General features: G+C 45.3%; 1 protein-coding gene across 6 annotated transcripts in view; it reads left to right on the plus strand.

Moving 5' to 3' along the window:
* The window catches only part of FBXW11 (F-box and WD repeat domain containing 11), a 71428-nt gene that overhangs the window by 10352 nt on the left and 36011 nt on the right, over positions 1–25065 (plus strand). For 3 of the 6 annotated variants that reach the window (XM_038186357.2, XM_038186358.2, XM_038186359.2), the window contains 2 exons: positions 23416–23478; positions 24585–24810. In XM_038186357.2, coding sequence (XP_038042285.1) covers positions 23416–23478; positions 24585–24810 — 289 coding nt within the window. Of the gene's footprint in view, positions 1–5615; positions 5718–21746; positions 21962–23415; positions 23479–24584; positions 24811–25065 lie in introns of all 6 variants that reach the window. The other 3 variants (XM_038186356.2, XM_038186355.2, XM_072023414.1) reach the window with 2 other exon arrangements.

Genomic DNA, 25065 nt, shown 5'->3' on the forward strand with positions numbered 1-25065 from the left:
TTGATCTTCAGGAGCAGAGCGGGACTGCATTATTGATCACGCTTCTGTGAATTCATTGCCCTATTAGAAGAACTGCGTGGTAATGGAAAATAATTTATCAGATAAATTTCTCCTCATTTGCCTTGCTTTATATTTCCTAATTTCTCACTTAGTGTTTTCCTCCAAATGCAAGAAGCTTACGTGCAGAACTTGAATGACAATTGGGAGGTTGTACCACTGAGCAATGTGAATGGCAATCGTTTTTCTGAATAGATTTTTCTAATGCAAGAATGACTCAGCTATTGGTTTCCTATTTTTTGAATGATCTACTAACAATAAAGGAAAAATCAAAAGCATTTTACAAGAGAAGATGAGCTTACTGCTCTGATACTTATTTTCAAGAAACTCATTTTTAACTTCCCTAGTTCTCCAAAGCACAGAAAGAAACCCAAGAACAAGCTAAATCTTTTGTACAAGGACAACTTTCTTGACCTGAGAATGCAGCTGTTCTTAAAGCAGAACATGTGAGAGAAACTCCTTGCATTTTGGAAATGCATTGTAAGAATGGTACTTGGACAGCCTTCCAAATCAGACACTCAAGTCTGGACGTGAGATTGCATTTTGTCTGTGGAAAAGGTAGTGACGCGATGCCACCACTTCCAGCTTGTATGGAGCATGTGAGCACACCCATCTCTCAAGGGACATCTTGGTTTTGAAATGAAAAAGAGTACGAAGTACTGCTATTGGTCTCATCCCAGTTGTTTCGTTTCAGAGTACCTCAGCAAAGGTACCAAGCGTGCCAAAATGTGCAGCGCAGTGAATGTGGTACCGTGCCAAGCCAGGCTGTCGCTTGTGGAACATGCTTATTCGTGTTACGTGCATGCCCCCACACTTCGTTTCCGATCAGATATTCACAATGACAAGTATACTTTGACACTCTTCATTTTCTATGTCTTGCAATACTCAGAGCACTTGTTCCGATACCTAGTTGTTGCTCACAGATGGTTTGAATGAATTGCGTAAGGTACCGACACCAGGTAAGAGCTAGAGGGTGTCCCAGCTAGCACAAGGGGCCGGGGCTTGCTGAGTAGTTGGCAACTGTTCCTTGCTGAGTGTAAAATAATGCTGAAGGCCTTTGAACAGCGTTACTGCTTTATATTTTTTCTTAACATGCCTAATGCAGGTTTTTGAGAAATCTGGGCTTGATACTAAATTTGACCCGGGAGCCTAAAGCTTTCATAAAACGTCCTGACTGTCTGCAAGTCGAGCACTGCTTGTGGGCCTGCCCCTCTGTGCAGCACTGCATCTGAGCTAGCAGTGGCTGCATCACTTGCAGGCACAGAACATGTTAAGTAGCAGCGGTTACCCTGTGAATTTATCAATCGAGAGGGCTAATGGAAATAAAAAAGCATCAGTTCTGTTGGTCCAGGCCTACATCAAAGTAAACCACACGCCCTTTACAAACGTAGAGTTGCCCATGAGTTTCTGACAACTAAAAGCGTGAGGAGTTCAGAGCGAAGGCTGAAGGTTTTTGGTTGTACACTCTGCCAGTGTGAATCTATTCATAGCTCTACGGAAATCATAGAGTAGAACTGTTAAGGTTGGAAAGGACCTCCAAGAAATGCAGAACACGAGCTAAACTTCCTGAGGAGCTGCTTTGTTTTCACAAGGAAGTTGGGAAAAGCACTTTGGAATTTGGGAACTTGAATGATTTGTTAGGTACTTGTGCTCAATTTTGATCGTGTAATAAACTGTGTGAGAAAGAAAGCAGTGGCAGGGGGAGTGAATGCATATGGTTAGCAATGCTTCTTGAAAAATTAAGTTTATTAGACAATTCATTTGTTTTTTTGTATTTCTCTTCAAAATTCAAAAGTACCTCCCTTCCCTATTCTCTTTTCAACTGTCTAGAAACCTTTTCAAACGCAAGGATATTTTAACCTTAAGAACAGAATCTCAAAATCTGTAAATGTCCGACGATCCATTTTGAATCCTTAAATTATCTTATATAAAGGAAATGGATGTAGTTTTGGTGGAAATGCTTGAAGTCAGAATTCTGATACTTTATGAAAGTTCTGCTGGGAAGGCCTCGTGGTGCTGATGCTTTCTGAACTGTGACACCGCAGCGTTTCCGTCACTGGTCATAAAGCGTGTGTTAGCTCCACCAGGAACACAGGCTCTAGTCCATACGCATTTCTTGAGCCAACTTGGTACAAAATTGTGAATGTTTCTGTTTGGATGTGAGTTCTAATTTTAAATGCACTGAAACCAAAGGTTTCTGGACACTTTACAGGGCTTTAACACAACGCTGCTCTGCACCTGTGCGAAGTCCCAAGTGAACAGAAACTTTACATTGTCCAGGGGCTGCTCAATTCTTTAACCTTTATCCTAAGAAGTTATTACCTCCAAATTTGATTTATCAGAAGAACGTTGCTGCATGCTTTACTATTCGTATAACAAGTTCTTAGCATCTAACCTGAAAGACTTAAAAGCATATTCCTTTTTTTAACTGTTACAGACTTAAAATTTTGTGTGGAATGCAAATTCAAACCTTTGCATACTTTTTTTTTTTCAATTTGTGACTTAAGATTGAAACCTGAATCTTGAAATGTTGTTCCTGAGGCTGACCTACCAAAGCGTTAAGGTATTAATTTTTTTGAACATATGGTATCCAGAAGGTCAGAACAATGGTTTCTCTCTGTATTTGTTGTTTCAGCATCATTTGCTCCTTGCTGTGACTCTGGAGAGCCCCTCTTGCATCCATTTGTTGCTCCCCTCTGAGTATTGCCTTCAGAGGAGCACAGCAGCCTTGATATGTCACCTAAAACTCTGCAGTGAGAATTAGCTTTAAAACTTGAGGTTTGGCCTTATCTTAACTTCCATGGTTTTGTCTGCCGGTGCGACTGGCGCTGGTGTAAATGTGCACTGAATGTGAGGCCCACCAGCCAGGGAAAACACCCAAGTGCTTTATGCACTGACATGAAATTCATTCAGTATCTCAACGTTTTTTTTTTTTTTTTTTTTTAAAAAACAAACAAACAAAAAGCCCTTTCAGTAAGATATTCCATACTTCTGGCCTCAGCCACAGAGATCTGTGGAGCAGGAGCTGACTTCCTAAAGTTTGGTCTTTTTTTTTTTGCCATTTTGTTTTTTGTCCTGGATGACCTAGCTGTCTTTCCGCTCCATTTTTTTCTGCAGTGCACTGGGGACTGGCACCACCATCTCTAGGACCAGTACTCTCTGCAGTGAGTTTTATGCACTTCTCCTGTTCCCTTTCCCAGTTTTTATTGAACTGTGCTGCAGCTCCCTGGGATCCTGATGAAAGGCGAGTGGAAAGCGAGGGTATAAGTTCAGGTCCTTGTTATTCACAAATTAGAAGCCTTAATACGCTGCTGTGGTTTTATTTATAACCAGCAGCTCATACGCAGACAGGGTCAAGAAATAACATGTCAGTGAGGCACACAAATATTTGCACATTCCTGTTTTAGTGTGAAGTAGAATGCAATATTTAATTTGTAGGATTGTGCAATAGCATTGCTGCAGTTAAGTGTCCAGTGGTTTTTAGAAATCCTTTTATTCAGGGTTTCGTAATGCCGTGGAGAGGTTTTTGTGTGGCTTACGCTTGGCATGGAAGTGGCCTCCTTGTCTAATGTGTTATGAACTAAATTAAGAAGTTATTCTCGAGTTACCCACATTTCTCTTAAGTTCTTAATATTCAGCTTGCTTAGCGAAAGTAATTGCTAAAGGCAAGCACAGGCTGATGGCCTAAACCAGCAATTTTTAGCTTGTGATTTGTGGGCTCCTGAAGTCCACTGGAGGGCTGCTGGGACCTGGCAAGTCTGCACGTGTGGGTTGATCACACGTGGTTCTGTGCATTGGACTTGGAGGTGTTAGGGGAGAACATTGCTGTGAGTCGTGATCAGGGACTTCTAACGAAGTGACGTGAGCAGAATTACCGTTTTTACTGGGCCTCTGTATTTGAAAACTCAAGAACTTCTTTAGGCTTTAATAAATGCACTGAGCGTTGATGGCTCAGTGTTGCTGAAACACCATCGAGAAACTGTGCCAAATAGGATCAAATGATGAGACGGGGCAGAAAGGAAGCTTTCTGTGCCTGTGTGCACTTCTCAGGTAGAACTGTAAGGTCTGAATAAGGTCCGACATCTTCAATATCATAATAGATTTGAACAGTACAACCCCTGTCTTTAAACACAATCTTTTTTTGACCATCTTCTTGAAATTGAGATTAAGATTTTGACCTACTGGGTTAATTGGTAGCTAACAGAAAACTCATGTTTCTTTATTAAAAGATTCTTTAAAGCTTAATCTCAAACTCGCCTATTTTGATATTGAAGGAAAAGACCATGCAATATAGCATTAATAATTTTATTTTTACCTGCTGGGATCATTCTTGTCTTGTTTTTGCTTTAATTTCTCTTAAGCACAGGGACGAAAGTCTTACACTTCCTTGTGTTTTAGTCGTTAGATATGAAACAAAAATTGAAATAAAGGTTTTATCTCCTCAGTTGCTCTGGGTTCCCTCCTGCCCCTCCCTGCTGGCACAACAAGGGTCTCCCCAGGTCTTCACCTGGGGTATTCTGCTTCAGCTGTGACCTGTGGGATCGGCTTGTGATGATTTGGGCTTTCTTACAACTAAATTGGAAGCCCATGTGAAAAATGCTGAGAGCCAAATTTTGGAGCTGGGTTTGTGATGGTAATTGAATCCTTTTCTCTAGCTTTCTCTGGTGGTTGTGCAGTTACTATTGTACCCTTAAAAGGAACTGTGGAATAACATCACTGAGCTGTAAAGGGCTGCAGAGTCTGTCTGCAGTGAACTTCTCCAGCTTAAGCAGTGAAACACTTCCAAACTTTTCCTCGCTTGTAGTGTCAGCAGCGTGGAGTCGGGTCGTGAAGCCTGGTTCCTTCGGGCTCGGGTGGCGGTATGAGTGATTAACGTTGGCAGGGCATAATTTGGCTTACAGGATACGTGTAACTGGTAACACCCCCATAACCCACTAAAGCAGCAGGACGCTATGTCTTAAGGAAGCAGAACTTGGTCTTGCAGCCCAAAGGTAGCCAGGTGGCCTTCCTCTTCTAAAGCACACGCTTAGGTTGGGTCAGTGCCCTGATACATGGACCGTGACCTCAGGAGTTAACATAGGCTCTGCCGTCAGAACAAATGAGCACAAATTGTTTGGGAAAGATGAGACGGGGTGGGGTGCTGAGCCTTAATTCCCCCAAATCCCCAGGACCATGCTCTGGGGACTTGCCCCTGCCCTTAACCCACATCGTTGGGCTTCTGGCCCCGTGCTGCTGCACCTCCCATCCTGCTATGGGGTTGTCACTGCCACCCTGCACTGAAGCCTGCAGGCTGCAAATGAGGGAAATGAGCTCGTTATCCTTGGTAGGACAGAGGGTCGAGGGAAATGAGCTCGTTATCCTTGGTAGGACAGAGGGACGGCTCGCTTTCTGCAAAGGATCTTCAGTCGTTATTTTACCCTTGGCCACTAACCCCGCGCTGAATGTAGAAATGCCGTAGATAAGTACCCACGTTAACGTACTAATGAGTTGCCTGCCTTGAGTGATTTGTTGTGGCATCTAACTGCTTCTTCTCTTCCTTCCTTTTTGTCACCCTGCAGTGTTCTGTGCCAAGGTCTTTGTGGCTAGGCTGCTCCAACCTGGTAGAGAGCATGTGCGCACTGAGATGCCTGCAGAGCATGCCCAGTGTCAGATGTCTCCAGGTGCCTTTCTTCTTTCTTGTTGTAAATGTTATGCGTATGCTGTTGAACATTGTTAAACTCTCAGGACTCTGTTTAATCAAATTGTTAAGTCTGCTAAATGTTTTTTGTGCATCCTTTGCTGAAACCTTCTACTTAACTGCATTGTAGGAGTGCACCTTAAGCGGGCTTTCTGTACAGTAGGATCTCTGCGGGAGGGGGAGAGCTTTTGTGTTTTATTGCCTGTTTACTCAAGTTGTGATATAAGTAGCATAGTTGTGCATGTTGCCTGCTATGTTTTGCTTTCTTGTTTAATTTAAAAAAAAAAATAATGCAATGAGCTTTGCCATTTCTCTTAAACTGCAATGAACTGCATAGCCTGTGATATTTGTGTGATTTGATTTAGAAAGGGTAAGCTTTTTACTTTCCACCAAGTCTGATGCTGGTTACAGCCTTACGGTTAGTCATTGCGCATGCCTGACTGCGGAGTAGTTAGCGCGGAGTCGGGGGGAGCCTGTTGGTTAACAGTAACTAACTCAGCCCCTTAACTGCTCAGAAGGGAAGAGCAAGGGGTGGGAGTCACTAAATCAAGCTCTGTTCTGCTTCTAGTAAACTGTTAGAGCTGGGCCTGCATAGTGTATAGATGGGGGATTTGCTTGTGTTTCTTTACAGGTGGGGGAGGGATTGAAAAAGATAAGTAATGAAAAGGAGATTTGGATACCAGTGGTGTGGTTACTCCGTGGCACTTCCTGGAGTGTTGCTGAATGTAAAGTTTTTAGCAGAACATAATTATTATTAAATATTAGTATCTTCTAGAACACAATAGCATTACTCAGTGGTTCAGTCTCTTGTGTACAAAACGAATGGTTAAGTTTTCATTCACAAAGCAATTTCTTGTAAGCAAATTGAGTTCTGTTTGCAGCCAGCACATTTAAGTTCAGAGACTGGATAACACGAATGTCTTGCCTTAGAGATTAACTGTGTGTTTAAAAACCTCTCCTTGCATGCAAAATGTTCTGGCAAATTTACATTTCAAATTGAAGTTTCAGATTTTCTGTTAAAATACAACCGTTTTCTGTTTGACTGCTTTATTTTCAATTTGGAAATACTATTTTGCAGGGAAAAAAATGTCCAAGATAAATGTTTGGGCGGGTAATAGAACCTTACAGAAATCAGTGCTGCATCACGGGCAAATCATGGGTATCACAAGGCACGACCCTGTGAGTCACGGAGGTTTGGGAATATTTGCAAGCTAGCTCTAGTGTGAGACCTTTCTGTTCTCTTTCCCTGCTCCTCAACACTCACCCTCTTGTTGGAAAAGTAAAGAAAAACTTTCAGCAATGGGAATTTCTCTTTTCTCGTGGTACCTGACTTGCCCATGGCCGAAGAGCATCTCAGAGCTGTGCAGCGGGCGCTCGGAGCTGAGGTGGTGCTGGGGGGGCCCCGAAGCCTTTCCAGCCATTCCCAGTTTGTCGTTTCCTCCTAGCTGTGTTGGAGCAGTGGCATCATTAGAAACCGTGGCTAATGAAGCCGTCAGGTCAGGACGTGTCACTTGGCAAACATCAAACGCGTGTTGTGTGCGGGAGTTGTTGCGGACCTGTGGGCTGTGCTGCCAGTCATCGGACACAGACAGTTTGTGCAGGCCTCCTGCTCCGTGTGCGGACAAATTCTGGTACTAAATTGCATCCCAGCAAGTGTAAGGGCGTTGTTGAGGCTGGTGGGATTGCTTTGAGGCTGGCTGGGTGCGTGGAGAGCGGCTGTGTTGTGTGCCCGGCCCGTTCCCCTCGTGCGTTCCTGCTGGCCGGGCCCTGTGCCGAGAGACGGAGAGGGAAGGCAGGATTTGGGTTTGAATTGTGTTCCGAAATAAAGGTCTTGGGTGCGTGTGGAGAAGTTTGATTTTTATTTTGCGTGTAGAACTGCAACCAGGAGCAAGAGTTCTTGAATCTCTTAGAAGCATCTGTGAGAGATATTTTAAGAAAAAAGTTCTCCTTTCGGATGTGTGACTCAGTGATGTCCCAAGGGGAACTTGGAAGTGAAAGTGGCACCAGCTGTCTTTCCCCATTTTTTATTTGGGCACCGTGACTTGCGCTTTGTTGTTTCTTAAGCTGTGAGCCCCCGTTTGGAAGCAGGTAGGGCACGTGGAGCAGGAGGCGTGCGGTCATTCAGATCGAGTGATGCTGATCGCAAGCTGAAGGAGGGAAATAGAGAAGCCCTTCAGCGAGAGGAAGAAGTTATTTGGGTGTTGTATCAGCTGTCTGTATGTGTTGTGTGTGCAGAGCAGTTAGTGCTGACCAGAGCAGGAAGGAGCCCCTGCAGAACGTCTCCGGGGTGCTGTGCCCAGTCTCAGCCCTTGCCCGTGGAGCCTCCGAGAGCGCTTGGTGTGGCAGAAGGCAGCAGAACTTAGGTTTACCCCGGCCTTTTCACAGTGCTGTTAGCAGTCATGAAACCCAACTGGGCTCTTCTGAAATTCTGCTGTGACATTTGAGCAGAAATCCCCTGATGCCAGTGGGTTGGGTGGCAGCATTACAATTCCTTACAATTAGCTTCACAGAATAGAATGGCTTGGGCTGCGAGGGACCTCAAAGATCCCCCAGTGCTAACCCCTTGCCGTGGGCAGGGATGCCACCCCCCAGATCAGGTTGCTCAGGGCCTTGTCCAACCTGGCCTTGAGCACCTCCAGGGATGGGGCATTCGTCTCTGGGCAGCCTGTTGCAGTCCTTCACCACCCTCTGTGTGAATAATTGCCTCCTAACCTCTCATCTAAATCTCCCCGCTCTTAGTTTAAAACCATTCCTCTGTGTCCTGTCAATACCTGACAGAGCAAAAGGTCGATCTCCATCTTTTTTAGAAGCCCCCTTTAAGTTTAGAAAAGCCACAGTGAGGTCTCCCTGAAGCCTTCTCCAGGCTGAACAGCCCCAGCTCTCTCCTCCTTCCTTCACAGCAGAGCTGCTCCAGCCTCTGATCACCTTCGTGGTCTCCTCTGGACCCACTCAGGCTGCCCCACATCCTTGTGCTGGGGCCCCCAGAGAAAGAGCCCCCAGGATACAGTCGTATTTTGTCTTCTCTGCTTCTCTCACGCAGTGAAATACCTGCTTTGTTTCTACAGTTTTCTGGACATGTTTTTCCCCTCTGCTTGCTGTTAGTGAATGGAGAGGGAGACAACATTAAATAAAAAAGAATACCTATTGTGGTATTGAAGTTTGCTCTCATCCTCACTTTCAGCATAATGAATATTGTTTGGAAATAGTCCTTGACACTTACTGTCACTTGTTATTGTTGTATTAAAAAGCATCTATTAAACGCCAGTTAATAATGGTTGAAATTACTGTAGATTCCGAGGGCTTGTTTTTAACTACTTAATTATCTTTAATATTGTTTTTGTAGCAGGAGCTTAGCATTATGAACACGCTCGGATTCACACAGCTGCTGTTCTCATCCTTCCTTTGATATGGAATTGAGCGTGCGATTAAAGCATCCCGCTCTCTCATTTAGGTGTTGGTAACTCCTATTTAGAGGAACTGGTTCTGTTACCAGTTGTGTAATGCAACCCTGGGCATCCATCGCCTCCTGGAGCTTCATCCTGGTGAAGCTTTGAGCGGCCTTGAGAACGCTTTGCCATGCTAATGCGGGAGGCAGCCCCGGCAGCGCTGTCACGCAGAGAGGCGCCCGGTGCTCCGAGCTCTGTAAGTAAACATCCCCAGCCTGAACTGAAGGCTGATCATAAGGCGAGAGGAGATAAGTACTCAAATGGCTCTCTTTGAATTGTTGCATAATGTAGGATGTGATGAAATCGGGCTTGGGGAATAAATTAGTAGATAGATGGAACAAAATTTATCTAGTAACCAAATGCTGCTCAACAAACTGCTTTCTCCTTCTATCTGGTGACGCCTCTTTTCTTGCTTTTTGAAGTGACCGTAGTATTACTCTTCTAAAATTGGGCTCTGACTCCTCCTGCTTCTCTTATTTACTCACAACCCCCAATGTTTTTTTTCTACACCTTTTCATTTATTGTTCGTAAGTCGTTCAGCCTTCAGGATGCAGTGTCCTGCTCTTCCCTTTTTGTTACAGAACCACAAAATCATCTAGGTTGGAAGAGATCTCCAAGATCCCCTAGTCCAACCTCTGACCTACCACTACCAAGTCCTCCACTAAACCATATCCCTAAGCTCTACATCTAAACGTCTTTTAAAGACCTCCAGGGATGTCCCCGCGAGGTGTACGTAGGTGGAAGCATTAAGAGAGCACACAGGAGTGTGCTACAGGAGTGATGGACTTCCAGCGCTCACCAGGGCCTGTGAGATCCTTCTGAGCTGTGCCTGCTCCTCCTGGCCCTGTGCACAGCGCCATGCCCAGCTGCGATATTCCCCTTCTCTGCATTTTCCTTCTCCCATCGTGTGTCCTGACAGTGGACGAGCAGTAGGAAAGTGACATTGGCTGAGTTCTTGCCAGCGTTGTCCCTGCTTATAGATGAAGACAGGAGTGTATTGATTTACTCGCCATAACTGGAAGCTGGCTTCACAAAAACATGGTCTTAAAAGGCTTTTGAAGTGGCCAATTCATAATTTATTACTGTTTAGAATTTGCAAGTGGAGCTGTGGAGCATTAGGTTTTAACATTTATTTCACAATAGTATTCCCTGCAAAGGAAATTATTTTTTAGCAGTAAGGCATCTCCGTGCCATCACAGCTGAGCTAGGGCACAAAGGGGGTTTAATTTATTGATCGGATGCAATTCAGCATTAGCTTGCTGAAGCTTCTGTTTGTTATTCTTTACTAATTCTGAATTTCTGTTGGTTGACGTTTCTATTCAGATAAAGCAGAAGTACAAAAATGGAGAGTGTAACTGGAAGAAATTGTATTTGAAAACTAAGTTCTCATTTATTGTTGTGAGAACTTCAGCATCTTTTTTAGAGCCGTGCTGTTTTTTTCATAGTACCTAGTTCCTAAAATCCCGCTGAGTGCAGTAGGTGCGTTCTACTCAAACCTTTTCCAAATGAAATCCCAAATTGGGCAGTGTTGACCAGCCAGGCAGTGCGGAGCCTGCATCCTTCTGAAAACGTTGTTATTCCATGCGGCTGTTACAGGGAGCTGGAACAGCCAGACAACTGCTTTCCTTCGTCTGCTAGGTTCGAAATCAATTACAAATACTTCTTTGACAGGTTTTCTGGTATTTTGCCTCAAAACAGTGGGACTGTTACCATTCCCTTTTGGAAGCAGGCCAACAGGTCCATTAAACAAGAGATTTTTTTTTTAAGGAACAGAGAGTTCCCTCCCCTATCTGGAATACTCGTGCCTGCCCCTCTGTGCTGAACAGACCTCTCTGAGACAGAAAGCCGTAACACCAAGTGCTGTGTGTGTAGAAGCGGCTGCAGACAGCAGCTCGGTGCCTTTCTGTGCCGTGAGGTGGCCTGAGTTGCCAAGTCTGGTGTAAAACCATGCGTTTTTCTCCCCGATACTCTACCTCTAAATACTGGTATCAGTCTGGGTTGTCTTCAGCAGTTTCTCACATTGTTTTTTTTTTCTTTTTTTCTCCAGTTCTTGGTATCTGTTTCAGGCCCTGAGGGCTGGGCTCGGTTTGGTGGTTTGGTGGTAGCTGTGCGCTGCCCCTGCAGGGGTTTTGCAGAGGGCGGCCTTTCCTTGTGCCCACTGCGGTGCCCGGCCCGGCTGCTCCGGTACAGGTTCCCCAAAAGTGGGCCTGGGGCTCCAGGCGTGGTCTTCCCAACGGGATAAGTCTGTGTAAAAGGCAGAGATGGGGGGTTTGAGGAGAGGTTTACTCTCTGAAGGGAAGCGTTGGGATGAGCACTTCTCAGTCATTCCTTGTGCATCTGAGTGCTCCAGTTTGATGACTACTTGCTGAGGAAGCCTACGTTTCCACGGGGACTCAGAGAGACCTTCTCTTTATTGGGTCACCTCTTGGTGTGTATTTTCAAGCAGAAGAGTGGGTACTTGCCAGATCACCCTAAGTGTTAGCCGGTGACCTGGTGTGGGGCTACGAACCAGAACTTGTCCTCTGCGGTGTCCCTGAGGGAGGCACAGCGTCTCCTGGTGTCACAGGGCTGGCGTACGGACCGGGGATCTGGCAGCTGGGGTCCCGCATCTCCCCTGCCTTGTTTGCTTTCTTCTGAATACAGAAGAGGGCATTTTTATTCTTTTCAGCCCTTTTTAGAGCGTGCTAAGGATCTGTGAGCCTCAGGCTTGCTTGGACGGCAGAGCGAGTCCTTCAGGAGCCCGGGTTGCTTTCTAAACAGCTTTTGGAGTTACTTTACCTATGGCTCTTTAATTGGTGGGCACTTCTCTCATCTTTGGTTTCTTTACAGGAGCTGTCAGTGTTCCAAAATTGGTCATCTTAATCCATAATTTTTATGATAGAAAACTGATGGAGATCAGAAGCAAGTGGGAATTCTTTGATTCCCTTTTGCGCTCAGTAAGCTGCAGTCTGCTGCACAAGAGACCTGTAAATGTAGGGAAAATCGTGTGAGCTTAGATCCAGCCCTTATTCACTTCCTAACCTACCTTTTGCTGGTGTTTCTCTGTTGTACTGTTTGGAGATCCCGATCTTCTCAGCCTGGGCAGGATGTGTCCCTAAAGAGGCAAGACGTTTCTCAGCCATGGATTCATGCATCAACACGAGATGCTAGACCTTGCTTCAGCAGATCCTGAGCCACAGCTTATCTCTGCGACAGATAAGCATCATTTCTAGCATAAATCTATGCTCCTCAGAAAAGCTAACACAGTCACAGTAAGCCTGATACACTTCACAAGGAGTGGGCCAGAGCTGTTATTCCTGCTACCTCTTACGTTGCATCTGCAGAAGGACCGCATCGTGGAGCGGAGGGCTGGAGTTAACCCACCTCCGTGTGCAGGCTTTCTCAGCCTCCTTTGGAAAGGACGTGGGTGTTTTTGCTGTCTGCCCCTGTTATGGTGCAAAGAAATTTGCTAAGTAAACTGCCTTGCTCTTCAACCCGCCTTCTAATAATGCCGTGCTTACGCTGGGAGAGAGCGAAATCTTTCGTGAGAGGGGGAAGAGGAAACTCGAGGCAGACAGTTCCAGGTACCTTTGATGCAGTCCTCTTCCTGGGAGATATTTGCTCTGTCGCACTTCAAAGAATTTTCAAGGAAACGGGGCAAAACATGCAAATATTTCTTGCTAAGGTGGCAATTAAATTCATGCAGGAACTTCACGCAACACTGGCAGACTTCTTGTCGGAGGCGTCACGGGCAGGAGGATCAGATCCCTTGCTCGTGGAGAACTGAGCCGCACGCTTGACACAGTGTTAGCAATGATTTTACAGGTCGAAGTAGTACTGGTCTTGGTGAGACTGGTCATTGTAAGGACATTCATTCATTCTTTCTGTGTTAGCAGGCAGGACATCAGGATTCTCTGGGTCTCCTTCATTTTTGTCTCACCATCTGGTCTGGAGGTCTTCAAGGCTTGGCACAGGAGAGTTTTCACGTGTGTGGTGTGGGTTTTATGATTCTTTAAATTGGCAATAGCATCTAAATAAATCAAAGGAGCTGTCAAAGTCAAGGATTTGATGGCTGTCTACAAACCCCATAACAGGACGGAGCAAATCTCACAAATACGCAGCTGGCAGGTACGGAAGATGTGGTGTAGCAGAGAAAGAAGGAACTAAAACCAAAACCTTGTACTGCTTTGCATAATATTTCTGTGGCAGAATAGTCTTGGTTGCAAGCCTCCACTCTGAGAAGGCACAACTTTGTGGCCCAGAATGGTCTCATGCTGCTTTGGACAGGGTGGTTTTAACAAAAACTTCAAAAGTTTTTGTCGACTCTTGCCCTAGAGAAATACTGGTGGTTTTAATCCCACTTTTTCACTAGCTTTGTAAGTACCAAACTCTGTTCGATGGCATTGGGCTGGCAATTAGGGATTTTTATGTGTTGAAGCTGAACACTTTCCTTTTGAATTCTTTAATGCTTTTAACGTTCTTCAAGTCGACCCATACTTTGATACAATTATTAAGCCAAAACCTGCCTTAATAATTTCAACAGGAATGGTGTGAACTACACTTATTGAATAAGCCTTTTTTTTTTTTTGGCATCTCTTCCACTCTTTTCTTTTTTTTTTTTTTTTTTTTAATAGACTTCAAGTATATGGATGCAAACATCCTTTGTGTCTGTGGACACTTGAGCTGCTCTACTAGAGACTTGCAATTGAAAAATTCCTGTCAAGAAACCTGCCTGTTGTAACTGATAAATGGTGGCTGTCACGGCACCAAGTGTGCTAGGGGCAGCATTCAGTGAGGAGGTAAATATAACATATGGTAAAAGATCTAAGTATTTAAAAACAACTAACAAATGACAGTGGGCTTTAAAATCTTCTCCTTATATGATATTCTGTAGCTCGTAGTTAAATGTCCAGTTTGACAAATCACTTGAACAAGGGTTTAGTGAAGGTATCTTTAGAGTAGTGCGCGTGACTGCAGAACTTGAATGCACGCAGGGACTTGCTTTGGAAAATCACAGTACTGTCTGTTAAGCTTTTGAAGATATTTGAGCTAGAGGATTTATTCAAGACATAACACCAAAAAATACTCACTATAATCTTATAGTCATCCAGGTACAGTTCTGGACACTTAGGCTCAGTTTGATAGAGCAAATGTGGTCTGAAAGTCTTGAGTATGTATACAAGTATTTATACAAGTGTATACAATATTAAATTCTCCATAAGCCATGTTAACCCCAAAGTTATCCTTCAGTGCAGCGAGCTGGAAGCAAAAGCCCTTTTGGGTTCCAAACCAGGAGGTGAAATCCATAGCTGGCACGTTGGATGGTGCTCTCTTTTTGCTCAGAAGTAAAAGAGGCACCAAGCAGTTTTCCTACAGAGGTGCCATCGAACCCGAATGTCCTCAGCAAGTAAGGAGATGCGTGCTGGCCCAGCGGTCACAGCGGTGCCTCCCAGGCTTCGTTGCACAACGTGCTGGTTTCGGCGGCGGCGCTGCCGCTTGGGGCTGCTGCCCGTTGCAACAGCTCACCTCGCAGGGTGTGCTGTAACGTGAAGTGAATCACTGATGTGATGGATTAAAAATAATCCTCCCAAAAGGGGAACCTGAAACGTTAGGCAACTCTCCTCGCCGCTCTCAAACCCTTTTCTGGCTCAGTGATAGGCCTTTTCTCTTAATGAACTGTGCCTTGCAGTTGCAGGGAGAAGTGGCGCTGGCCTGCAGAGGTCAGGAGCATTACGCATCCATTATGTAAATCATGTGAAACCTAAATTAGGCAATTGCACATTCCTTTTAATACCCAGATAAAATCATCACTTGAATGTAGGGTGTCTGGCTAACCCCAGGCAAGGCTGAGTGGATACTTGCAAAAAAAAATAATTTGAGTATTCTTTTTTTAATCTCCTTTATTACTTGAAGGCTTCTTTCTTTAGCTGGAGTTAGTCTGCGGCCTGTTCTTAATAGAAGGTTTTTTCAAGGCTTTTGGTTGCTTGTATTATGTGTGATTACAGAAACACACTGAAATGGGGAATAAGCAAAAAAAATGGTGTTTCAAACACTTAGTGATTAGGATTTCATGGATTGAGTATTGCTTCATTAGTTGCCAGATCTGAGATTCACTGCCATACATCTTTGGAGGAAAAAACGGACTTCTTATTGAATATTTAGTTCTGGTGGCTTCTTTTTCTATAGTTGTTCTGTGTGCAAATTTGTTTCCTGCCACCCTTCGATTTGCAAAAGACAGCTGAGGGTGCTGAGGCTGTGTGTTCTGTCATGTTACTGGTTCAGGCTCCTCAGTGTTTTTCAGTAAACTTATAAAAAAAAAAAAAATAATATTGAAACCACTTCAAAATGTGGTTGAGGTTCTTCCAATGAGAGTGAACTTGATGCTGGGGACTTGCAGTGGTTTGGAGTTGCCTGTTTTTAAATTACTCTTCAGCTCCGTGTGTCACCCACCGCTGTCTGTGAGCTGGCAGCGGGCATCCACGGCTCGTCTGCCTCCTTCCAGCTCGGTTTCATTGAGGGCTGACAACTTGCAGAGAGCTTCTCCAGATCTTAGGGAAAGAAAAGGCTATGAGCACCAACCGGTGCCTGTATTCGGTGGTGCTGGGCATGGGAGAAGAATGGCTCGGGTCTTTAAGAATGATTTTTTTTTTATCTTTATTGATCTGCATCTTTGTAACCAGATAGGATCTTCCTGATGCCCCTTAACGTCCAGTTCTTGGTCCCGCAGCTCAGGCACCTTCGTGCCAGGAGTCGTCTTCATCTGCTGCCTGGCGCGGTGAGGTAACTAAATTTGGACAGAGCTGCTTTCACATGGAACCAGCAGCAGAAATCCGAGCCTAAATTCCCTCTGGGAATCTAGGAATAACCCCAGAAGTATTTTAACTTTGCACCGGGCAGCCAAGTTACAAATATATTTAATCTTAACAGAGGCTAGTTTATTTTCGATGAATCTGAAGCCAGCTAATGATGCCCTGATTGCCAGCTTCATCTGAAATGTGCTCCGAGATGCTCCTCATCCTACCATTAATCTGAAAAAGCTTTGAATAGGGGCAGTTGTGTTAGGGGATGGTGTTGTGTGTGCTCTGCTGTGTTCGCCCACGGGTGCAGTGTGGAGCAGGGCAGCTGGGGCTTGGCTTCCCCTGCCCCGGGATGTCCATGTGGTGCTGATGCTCTCTCAGACCTGGTTTGTAGGGGCTGGGGGCTGGCCCTGAGCTCCGTACTTAGCTTGTGGTGCTGCGGGGACAGAGTGCCCAGCACAGCCCTTCCCAGGCTCTGGTGGGCTCATTTGAGCAGGCTCCTAAATGCTGTGTTCACCTTCTACAGCTTGGGCCATGGGTACAGATGAGGGGATCTTGGGGCGTTCTTCGCTTCTGCTCTGGAAGGGAGAAAAGGCAGGATGGGCTGAAGCCAGCGTTTTCTTGTCGAGTTTCCATTTGTGATGGTTTTGTTGTTTTTAATAGGAAATAACAGCTTTACTTAGGGCATAAAAGCTAGGGGGCTCTTCCGCAAGTATTGAGATGGTTTCTCAGACAGTAAATGCTACTTACTGCTTGATTATACAAAAAGAGTAAGTTTGGCTTATCTAATCCTCCTAAATGCCTGACAAACCACAGTTGTTTTGGGTCAGTTGTGTAGATGCAAGTGGTCTGAATAAACGCGTGGTGTGGGACTAGTGCCCGTGCTGCAGAAAATGTGTTGCATTTCTTCAGGAGTTCGAGCAAGTTCCTTTAGAGATGACACGAGGCAAAGTTTCCCTTGAGTCCTAATCGTGTGGAAGGAAAACTGGCTTGGTGCTGCAGTAGGATTCGAAGTGCAGTGGGCTCCAGTTCTAGAGCTTGGTGGTGGTCTGGGGGGAAGAATGAATTGGATGAGCCGTGAGCAATATTGTTAGGGCAAAACCAGTCATTGTGTTCTAGCTGAGAGCTGGAGATGACTTCAAAAAGAAAAAAGAGGAGGGAAAAGGAGAAAAGAAATCAGTGTCTTGCCCCTAGCATGTGTACCTTTGTACAGCTAGTTAGTCACAGCCCTATTTCTAATAGCTCTGAAGTGAACGTTTCACCGTTAAAATGAGTTTGCGTAGTTGGGAGGGATTTCTTTTGGAGTATTCATGGTCTAGAGCTGCATAGCTTAATCCAGCAGGTGAGGATTTCCATTTCTATTACCATTTTCTATTTTTTTAGTACACTGATTCCGTTTGAAACTGCTCGATGGACACTTACACTTGCTGAGGGCTCAGCACCTTTGCCCACAGAGAAGGGCTCGTGCCCCATATGGCTTTTGCGGCCTTGTGGCTGGGCACTCAGCGTGGTGAGGGCTGCCTGATCCCATCGCTAAATCACTCAGGTCCCTGCTCCTTGTCCCCGTAAGTCCAGCACATTGGGGCGGGATGGGTACGGGCAGGTTTTGGTCACTGAGTCCTGACACCCAGCAATCGAGGAGCACAGGGTGCGTTGGGAGTGGTTGCGCAAGGAGTGGTTCAGACATGGCCCTGCGGTCTCTGCTGAGGTAAGCCCTCCCTAAGAAGTACAAACCTATTTCATATTTAAATAAAAAAGCTGGGGTTGGACAACTTAAATTGTCTGCCAGATCAAAAGCATCCTCCCTGTCTAATTGTAGAGTTTGGGGATCGCCCCAGAGCCCTTGTGTAGTGTTTTGTGGGGTTGGATCCGAATAGTTATCCTGAACTATTGTCTCAATGGAATTTAGTTTTAGAAACAAATGATGTAGCTTAGTCCTTGGTGAACACAGCCCACGTTGACTTTTGAGATTAACATCATGTTAGGCCAGAGGTGCTAAATGTTAAGAGTTCTGTATTTTCTGACGATGAGCAGATTAACTTTGCAGAGGGAAGGCAAAAAGGCTGATGCTTTAGAACCGGTGCCGATTGCCAGTCAAAAGAGCATTCATGATCAAACGGGATAACCTGCTTGACACATGTATTATTTAATACCTGTTTCTCTCCTTTCAAGCCTGCAGAATAACTGTTCTAGAGCATTTAAACGAATAACAGCTTGAGATTTTCTGGGCAGAGACAGGAGCTGGTGATTACTGGGGGCTCTTCCAGACCAGGGCAGCACTTCCAAAAACTGAGGCCCCCGTGAGGTGTGAACGTGGCTATGTAAAAGCATCACGTATCTGTTAAAAATGTCATTCCTGCAAGCCGTGGTCAAGCTAGTGTTTGTTTTTAGATGGTTATCCAGTTTGTGTTTGATCTCTGGTACCGAATCTTCCTGCACGCGTTCTGGTGGTTAGTCAGAGGCTAAGTAAAACCGGCGCTTTATTTGCAGTCCGAGGGTTTTCTGCTAATTTTGCCTTCAGCTGTTAGGTCTTGGTAGACTCTCTTAGTATTTCCAGTATATTTTTGGTTGGACTTCTAGCAATAACTATGCTAAAATAAACCTGGCAACTGGGAGAGCAGCTAGCTAGGTAAGAGCTGGAGGGTGCTGAGCTCGATTTCTGCAGATACCCAATGCTTATGTAAACACTTTAATTTAAGCTGAAACAAGCAATTGTTAATGCAGATGCCGAATATAGATATGACCATAATCAGCAGAATTAACTTTCAATTCAGTCAAAACCCTTCAAGTTGAACTCCACGAACCTTAGAGGCTTGTCTTTGAAGTGCTTTATGGTGGTGGTGGCCAGCGGATTGAGAGTTTTCTCTACCATCAGAAGCTTGATTTGGGAAATTATTTGGACAAGAGCTGCATTTTCTACTTTTTTTTCTTAAGGGGCTATTTTCATAAAGGTATGGCTTGAGTATCTCACTAAATTAAAAGTAATAAATTTATATTTCTATCCCGTTATAGACTTAGCAGAGAAATGTGGTGTGGAAGCACTCATCGAGGTTAGACCTGTAGCTGGGGTACGTTGGTGCTGGTGCCCTCTCCTCCTTGAACCTAGCATCTTTGTTGCCCCGATTTGAGTAACTGCCCCTAATATTTTATGCTAACTTCATGAATACAGGAATCTTTTTTCATCCTTTCTCCCTATATAGCCCATGGCTATGTTTGCAGGGAATTTTTTGAGGTTACGAGTCCTTGCAGTTGTTCGGATAAGCTCGTTTTTTCCATGGCCACCTATTTCTGACCTGCAATTTGGAGCCACCACAGCATTTGTGCATTTCTCTGCAGAGTATCTGCAGATTTGCAGGGATGTGATAAGAAAGAGATTTTGTCCTTGATACTGGTTCGCATTTTGTGTGGTTTAGATTAGCGGTTCCTCAGCTCCGCTTAGTGTTTGTGCTACAGGATGTTTTACCGAGAGCCTCTCAGTAGTTAAAAGAAGAAAAAATGTTCCTATCCCTGACCAAGGACCAAGACATTGTTAACAACCGCTGTTTAACAGGTTCCTGGGTTAGGAAATAGTGACCATGACTTCCCAAGGAGGGACTTGCGTGCCTTTAAAGCACTTTAGGGTCTCTGGCTATATTAAAAGCAAGAAGCCACGAGAGGCACATACTCCTCGTGTTCAGATGGTAAAGCTGGTTCCCTGCTTTTCTGCCTAATCCCCTCCCCGGCGTGGTCCAGTTGTCAGAGCGGACGGTGGATTCCTCTCCTCCTCTGGGAGCTGTGTAATTAGTACCTTCGGCAGCGCAGCCCTGCTGCTGGCAGAGCTGGTTTCAGCAGGCAGCCTGAGCCTGCAGCCGCCAGCTGGACCTCCCGTGCTTCAGATACCCAAGTATGTACCTCTTACGTTTCTTCAGCTTCTGTAAAGTCAGCTGTAGGCACGATTTGCTAAAGGAAATCAGAGCCTGGTTAGCTGGAGCTGTTTTGATCAGCTTTGGTCATCTTGTGATTTTAACTGCTGGTTCCTGATTATCTTTTCCAGTGAGGGGTAACTTGGTAAAAAAAAAAAAAAAAAAATGAGATCTTTAAAGATTTAGTTTAGACTTGAGCTCAGATTATAAATACTGGTGTAACCTGGGGGTGGGGAATGAAACTTCTTCTAGTCTCTCTATCACTTTCCATTTCCTCGTGGCTGAAAACATAACACTTGAAGGCAGCTTTTCCTTTTTCAGTGTAGCCCAGCTCCTGTCTTGTTTCTCCAAAGCTGCGAGTCCATCCTTTGGTAGCAAGGTTTTCTTGCTGAAGAGTCTTAGCAGTGTTATCTGCCTTGCTGGGTACTACTCCAGCTAATTGTGTCTTGTCCCAGTTCCCAGGATTACTGCCATCACTTCAGTAATTGCTCTGTCGATACCAGAACTAAAACTGGGTTAAAGAACAAAGCTGCGCCGTGCTGCTGCTCTCCGGAGTCAATTAGGTGTCTGAAGGCACTCCCATCTCCAGGAGCGCGGTGCCAACCCAAGCTCCAGTTGCCTGTAGCTAACCCAAATCTGGCAGAAATCTGGGCAGGCAGTGCAGGCCGGTTAAATTTCTGCAGGAGAACACACAAGGTGCGGCTTTTTTCCTGTATTTCATGAGTGAGAGCTCCTTGCAGGCTGGGTGCTGTTCGCCTATGGCACAACTTCGGTGCTTGTGCACCTAGCGCCGTGCAGCCATACATCTGCGGAGCTGGCAACCTGGAAAGGCAGCAGGGTTTGAGCGGCTGACAGGTATCTCAGGATCTCAGTTGACACTGATTTAGGAAGTTTTGTAATATGTGATTGTTCTTACTTCGGAAGCTTGGCGGAATCAGTCCTCCTGAGGAAATGAGCTTGGTGTACCTGCTGCTCCTCCGTCCCTCTTTCTCCCCACGTAACTTGTGAACCTGCTGGCCACGTCCACCTGCATCTCACAGAAGGGTGGAAATCCCAAGGACATGAGGTGTTTGTGGAGCAGGAAGGCTCAAGGAAGGCTGAGCAGAGCTGGAGGAAGCCCACAGGCAGCACGTCTTCAGGAAACGGGCTGTTAAAATGCTGCAGCTTGCGGAGTAATTCCTGAACCTGCCTCCCATTGCTGGCGTTGCTGTTGGTGAATATGGAAACGGGCTGCTCTTGGTGTACCTTCATTCACTGAGTACAACCATGGGGCAACATTTCTGTGCCGAGACCCGCTGATAGCACATTGCTGCTGCCGCCTCTCCTGGTAGGGGATGGATGGAGAGTGCTTATTCCAGGCTGACTAATTAAGGAATGACAGCTGGCTTGAAATATCATTCTACTTTTGCAAGAGCTATGAGTAACTTAACAAGAATTTCTGGGGAAGAAAAATGAACTTACAAGCAGGCTTAATTGACAGCATTTAGAAGCTGAGCTTCCACTGGGAGAGGCTCTTATGGCCGTGGGGACCTGCCCGTTTGTCCGAGCCCGCGAGCGCAGGGCAGCCCTGGGCTGGGAGCTCGCTGTTTGCACTGCTGTGGGGCAGCAGGGAGGGAAATGGGGTGCAGTCAGCATCAAAGCCACCTTACAGCTGCTCAGGAAGGCTGAGGAGGCGGCCGGCATGGTGGCTGTGTGTCGAGGGGTAGGGAGCAGGGAGCAGGGTAACGAGAGCTGGGCTTGTCCATGCCTGCCGCCCTCTTGCCTCAGAGCTGGAGGCCTTGCCAAGCGAGGACCCGTGACACCAGCTGTTAGGGATTTTGAAATTCTTCTTCTGACGAGTGCTGGGGATGGACAAGGCAGATTAGAGTTGTCTGATTGCTTCTTCCAGGCAACAGGACAGCATCCACCTGGCCATCTTTTATTCTCACTATAAGCTCTGCTCCAGCTTTGTTGCGTGCTCCCAGAAGGAAAGGCATCGCGTTGAGGACGCTCTTCTTAGGCTCCATCCCACAAAAAGCTAAGTGAGCTCTGAGATGTTTCCCCATGGAGAAGCAGCAGAACACAAGAGCAGCACCTCACCGTGACCTACCAAAGGAAGGATAGGTTGGTGTCCTGTGGGATTTCTGCTGGATGCACAGCCCCAGGCCATGCGTGTTAATGGGAAGTGTTAGGGGTTGATACTCTCAATGAGAGTATCAACAACCAGCGTTGGGTTCCCCACCAGCCATCCCCAGCCGTGTATTTGGCCCTGCTGTGTGTCAGAGCCAGGTGGGCCACAGCTTTCCCATCACCCAGGGGACGTAGTTCTCCTAATGAGGTCTCATCTGCATGACGCGTGCTTCTCGTACCTCACTGCAAGGCAGAGAAGGGCTCAAGGCAAACCTCAGAAACCGCAGTCAAGCGGTGGAGCGAAGCTTGTCCAAGGAATAACGCTGTTAATTCTTCTCAAGTTTGCTGATTTTGGTGTGTTCCTAGTAAGAGAAAGAGGAGGAGATGAGGTGACAAACATTTTTTTGATGTGACACAGTGTTGTGAATTGGGAATGCAGTTGTTAAGGAGCCGACCCATTATTGGTGATGAAGAGAGAATCTCTTGTCACTATCAGAGAAGGAGATGTGGGATTTATTTCATTGCGTGTTTTACTAGTGTGTGGTGTTCCTCTTTCTGCTGGGACAGCTGATAGAGGGGGAAGGAGGACTGAAAAAAAATACAGGCGATGCTTTATGACACTGGGGTTTTCATGATAGCCCCCTGCCAGTTAGCTGGTGTCTGGGAGCGGTGACTGGTGGGTGCTGGACGAGAGCAATCGCCCAGGTGGGGGGTGCTGGGGGGCTGTGTGAGTGAGCAGGTGGTAAGAGTAAAAGACAAGGTCTTGCAAAGGTGAAGAGATGCCTAAAAGAAACACTTGTGTATGAGTGTTTCTGGAAATGGTCACCTCCATTCCTCTGGAGCAGAAGGGAAGATGAGGAGGGTGAGGAGGAGCAGTGGGGATGTTGGGGAGTGGGGTGAAGGAGGGTGGTGGCTGCTGGGCTCCCAGGGCACAAACTGCTCCCAGGCTGCAGATACGCTCTGTGAGCCATCTTCCCCGTGCACTGAGCTAGGTCTGGAGAGAATTCATGCTCTGTTGCATGTAAGCAGCATATAGCGATTTTTTTTATTATTATTTTCAGCTAGATGTATGCAATTTTTTGCTTTGGCAGAAAATGCTAGTCGATTGCTTTGACATGTTTAATTACTTTGGCCTGAGTAGGATGCAAGTGAATTTATTTCCCACTGAGAAAAGTGTTGAAAGGCTGCATGAAAACCTGTCAGAGGAAATTCGAGAGGGGTTGGGGAATTATCTTGACAGTAAATGAATTTGATAAATGTGTCAGTTAAATGGGGAATTTTTTTTTACAATGCGCAGGTTTTGTGCCCAGGAATCTTTGATAATTCCATTCACTGGGAAAATGAATTTTACCTGTCCGATTGCTTTGCTTTTTTATAGTGCTTGTACAGCGAGGAATTGCTGTAGTATAGAAAACAGAAAATTAAAATAGTAATTCCATTTTTTCTAGAACACGTCAGTAATGGAGGATCAGAATGAAGATGAGTCTCCAAAGAAAAATACCCTATGGCAGGTACGTCTGGCTCGTGCATAGGAGGAGAGTTGGCATGTTTTTCCATGTTCCTGCTTTTGAGAAATTTCCAAATGCTTGGCTGCAGATGCATAATCATCCTTATATGTAGTTGACTCTATCATCCTAAAATTAGCTCAGTATTCAAGCGAAGGATGACACCAATGAATAATACTTGGGAAATGACTAGATCTTCTTAGATTTTGTGGTTTGTGCTGACCTTGAAAATCAAACACGTGATCCTGCTTCAAAGGAGACTTGTGAACGTGGCTCAGTCTTTCTGAGCAGGAGACCGTCATTGAAAGGAAGAGTTCAACACCTTCACATAGCAAGGAGGAAAAAACCAATTTGCTTTGCAATATTTAGGAGAGCTGGTGATCCTTCACCAGGAGCCCCTTTGGTCTCATGAAGGGGTTAGAAGAGCTTGGCTTGAATGTTTGATTCTTTTTGCTGATAAAGTAGCAAATCCTGGGGTGTTCTTCTGTAACATCCTTATTTGTAGCTCAAGCTCCCAGGATTTTAATTATATTTTATGTGGTTGTCCCAAACATTGACATGAGCTGTTTTTCAAAAACGAAACAAGCATTGCTGCTTGACATCATGTAATTCTTGGGCTTTGTTTGTGGGCAAACAGTGCAACACCAGTATGGGGGTCCTGATTTTTTTCGTATTAGAGAAGTGATAGCCAGCTTTCGTGTGTATCTGAATGTGTGGTGCTGTAACTGCCTGTGTAAATCATCTCTGGAGGCAAACTGCAATGTGCAGCTGAAGCCAACTGCCATGTGCAGTAGAAACCACTGGTTTAGTCTGGAAAAGGTTGTTCTAAAACAAATTACGTTCCTTGCTGTTAAAATGGTAAGAGGTAAGAGAACTCAAGTCTTTCAGCATAGTGAATAACTTCTAATTATGGGCAAGGGCATTTTGCTCAGCTTTATGTCTGAAAGATGAGATGTATAAGGCATAGCTCTTATCTTTAACGATGTTTTAAAGCTCAGTTTTGTTGAGTATCTCTTTGTGTCCTCTCCCATTTTCTTCCTGGAGAGAGTTCTTATAAAGCTGTTCCTATTCTTACTCATATTCACGTATTTGTATTTCTCTTCTAAAAACAGATAAGTAATGGAACTTCATCTGTGATTGTCTCGAGAAAAAGACCATCAGAAGGAAATTACGAAAAGGAAAAAGACTTGTGTATTAAATATTTTGACCAGTGGTCTGAATCAGATCAAGTTGAATTTGTGGAACACCTTATTTCACGAATGTGTCACTATCAGCATGGACATATTAACTCTTACTTGAAGCCCATGTTACAACGGGACTTCATCACTGCGTTACCAGGTAAATTAACATTCGTTTCACAAGGAGTGCATTTGTATATACACTTCTCTAATACTTGGGGCGTTTGCAAACTTCTCTGAATGTTCTCCAGACTTAGACTGTCTCCTCTAAAGAATGTGATGACTCCTAGTCAAAAGAAGTGCAGGAGGGCAGCTGAAGTCATTCACTTCTGTGATTAATTGAATTGGCCACTGGATGCCAGTGTTGTTCCATGTAAAAGGAGTTTGAGTTGCATATCCTGAAGAACCATTTGTG

The sequence above is a fragment of the Anas platyrhynchos genome, chromosome 14 (assembly GCF_047663525.1).
Source record: "Anas platyrhynchos isolate ZD024472 breed Pekin duck chromosome 14, IASCAAS_PekinDuck_T2T, whole genome shotgun sequence".
NCBI lineage: Eukaryota > Metazoa > Chordata > Aves > Anseriformes > Anatidae > Anas > Anas platyrhynchos.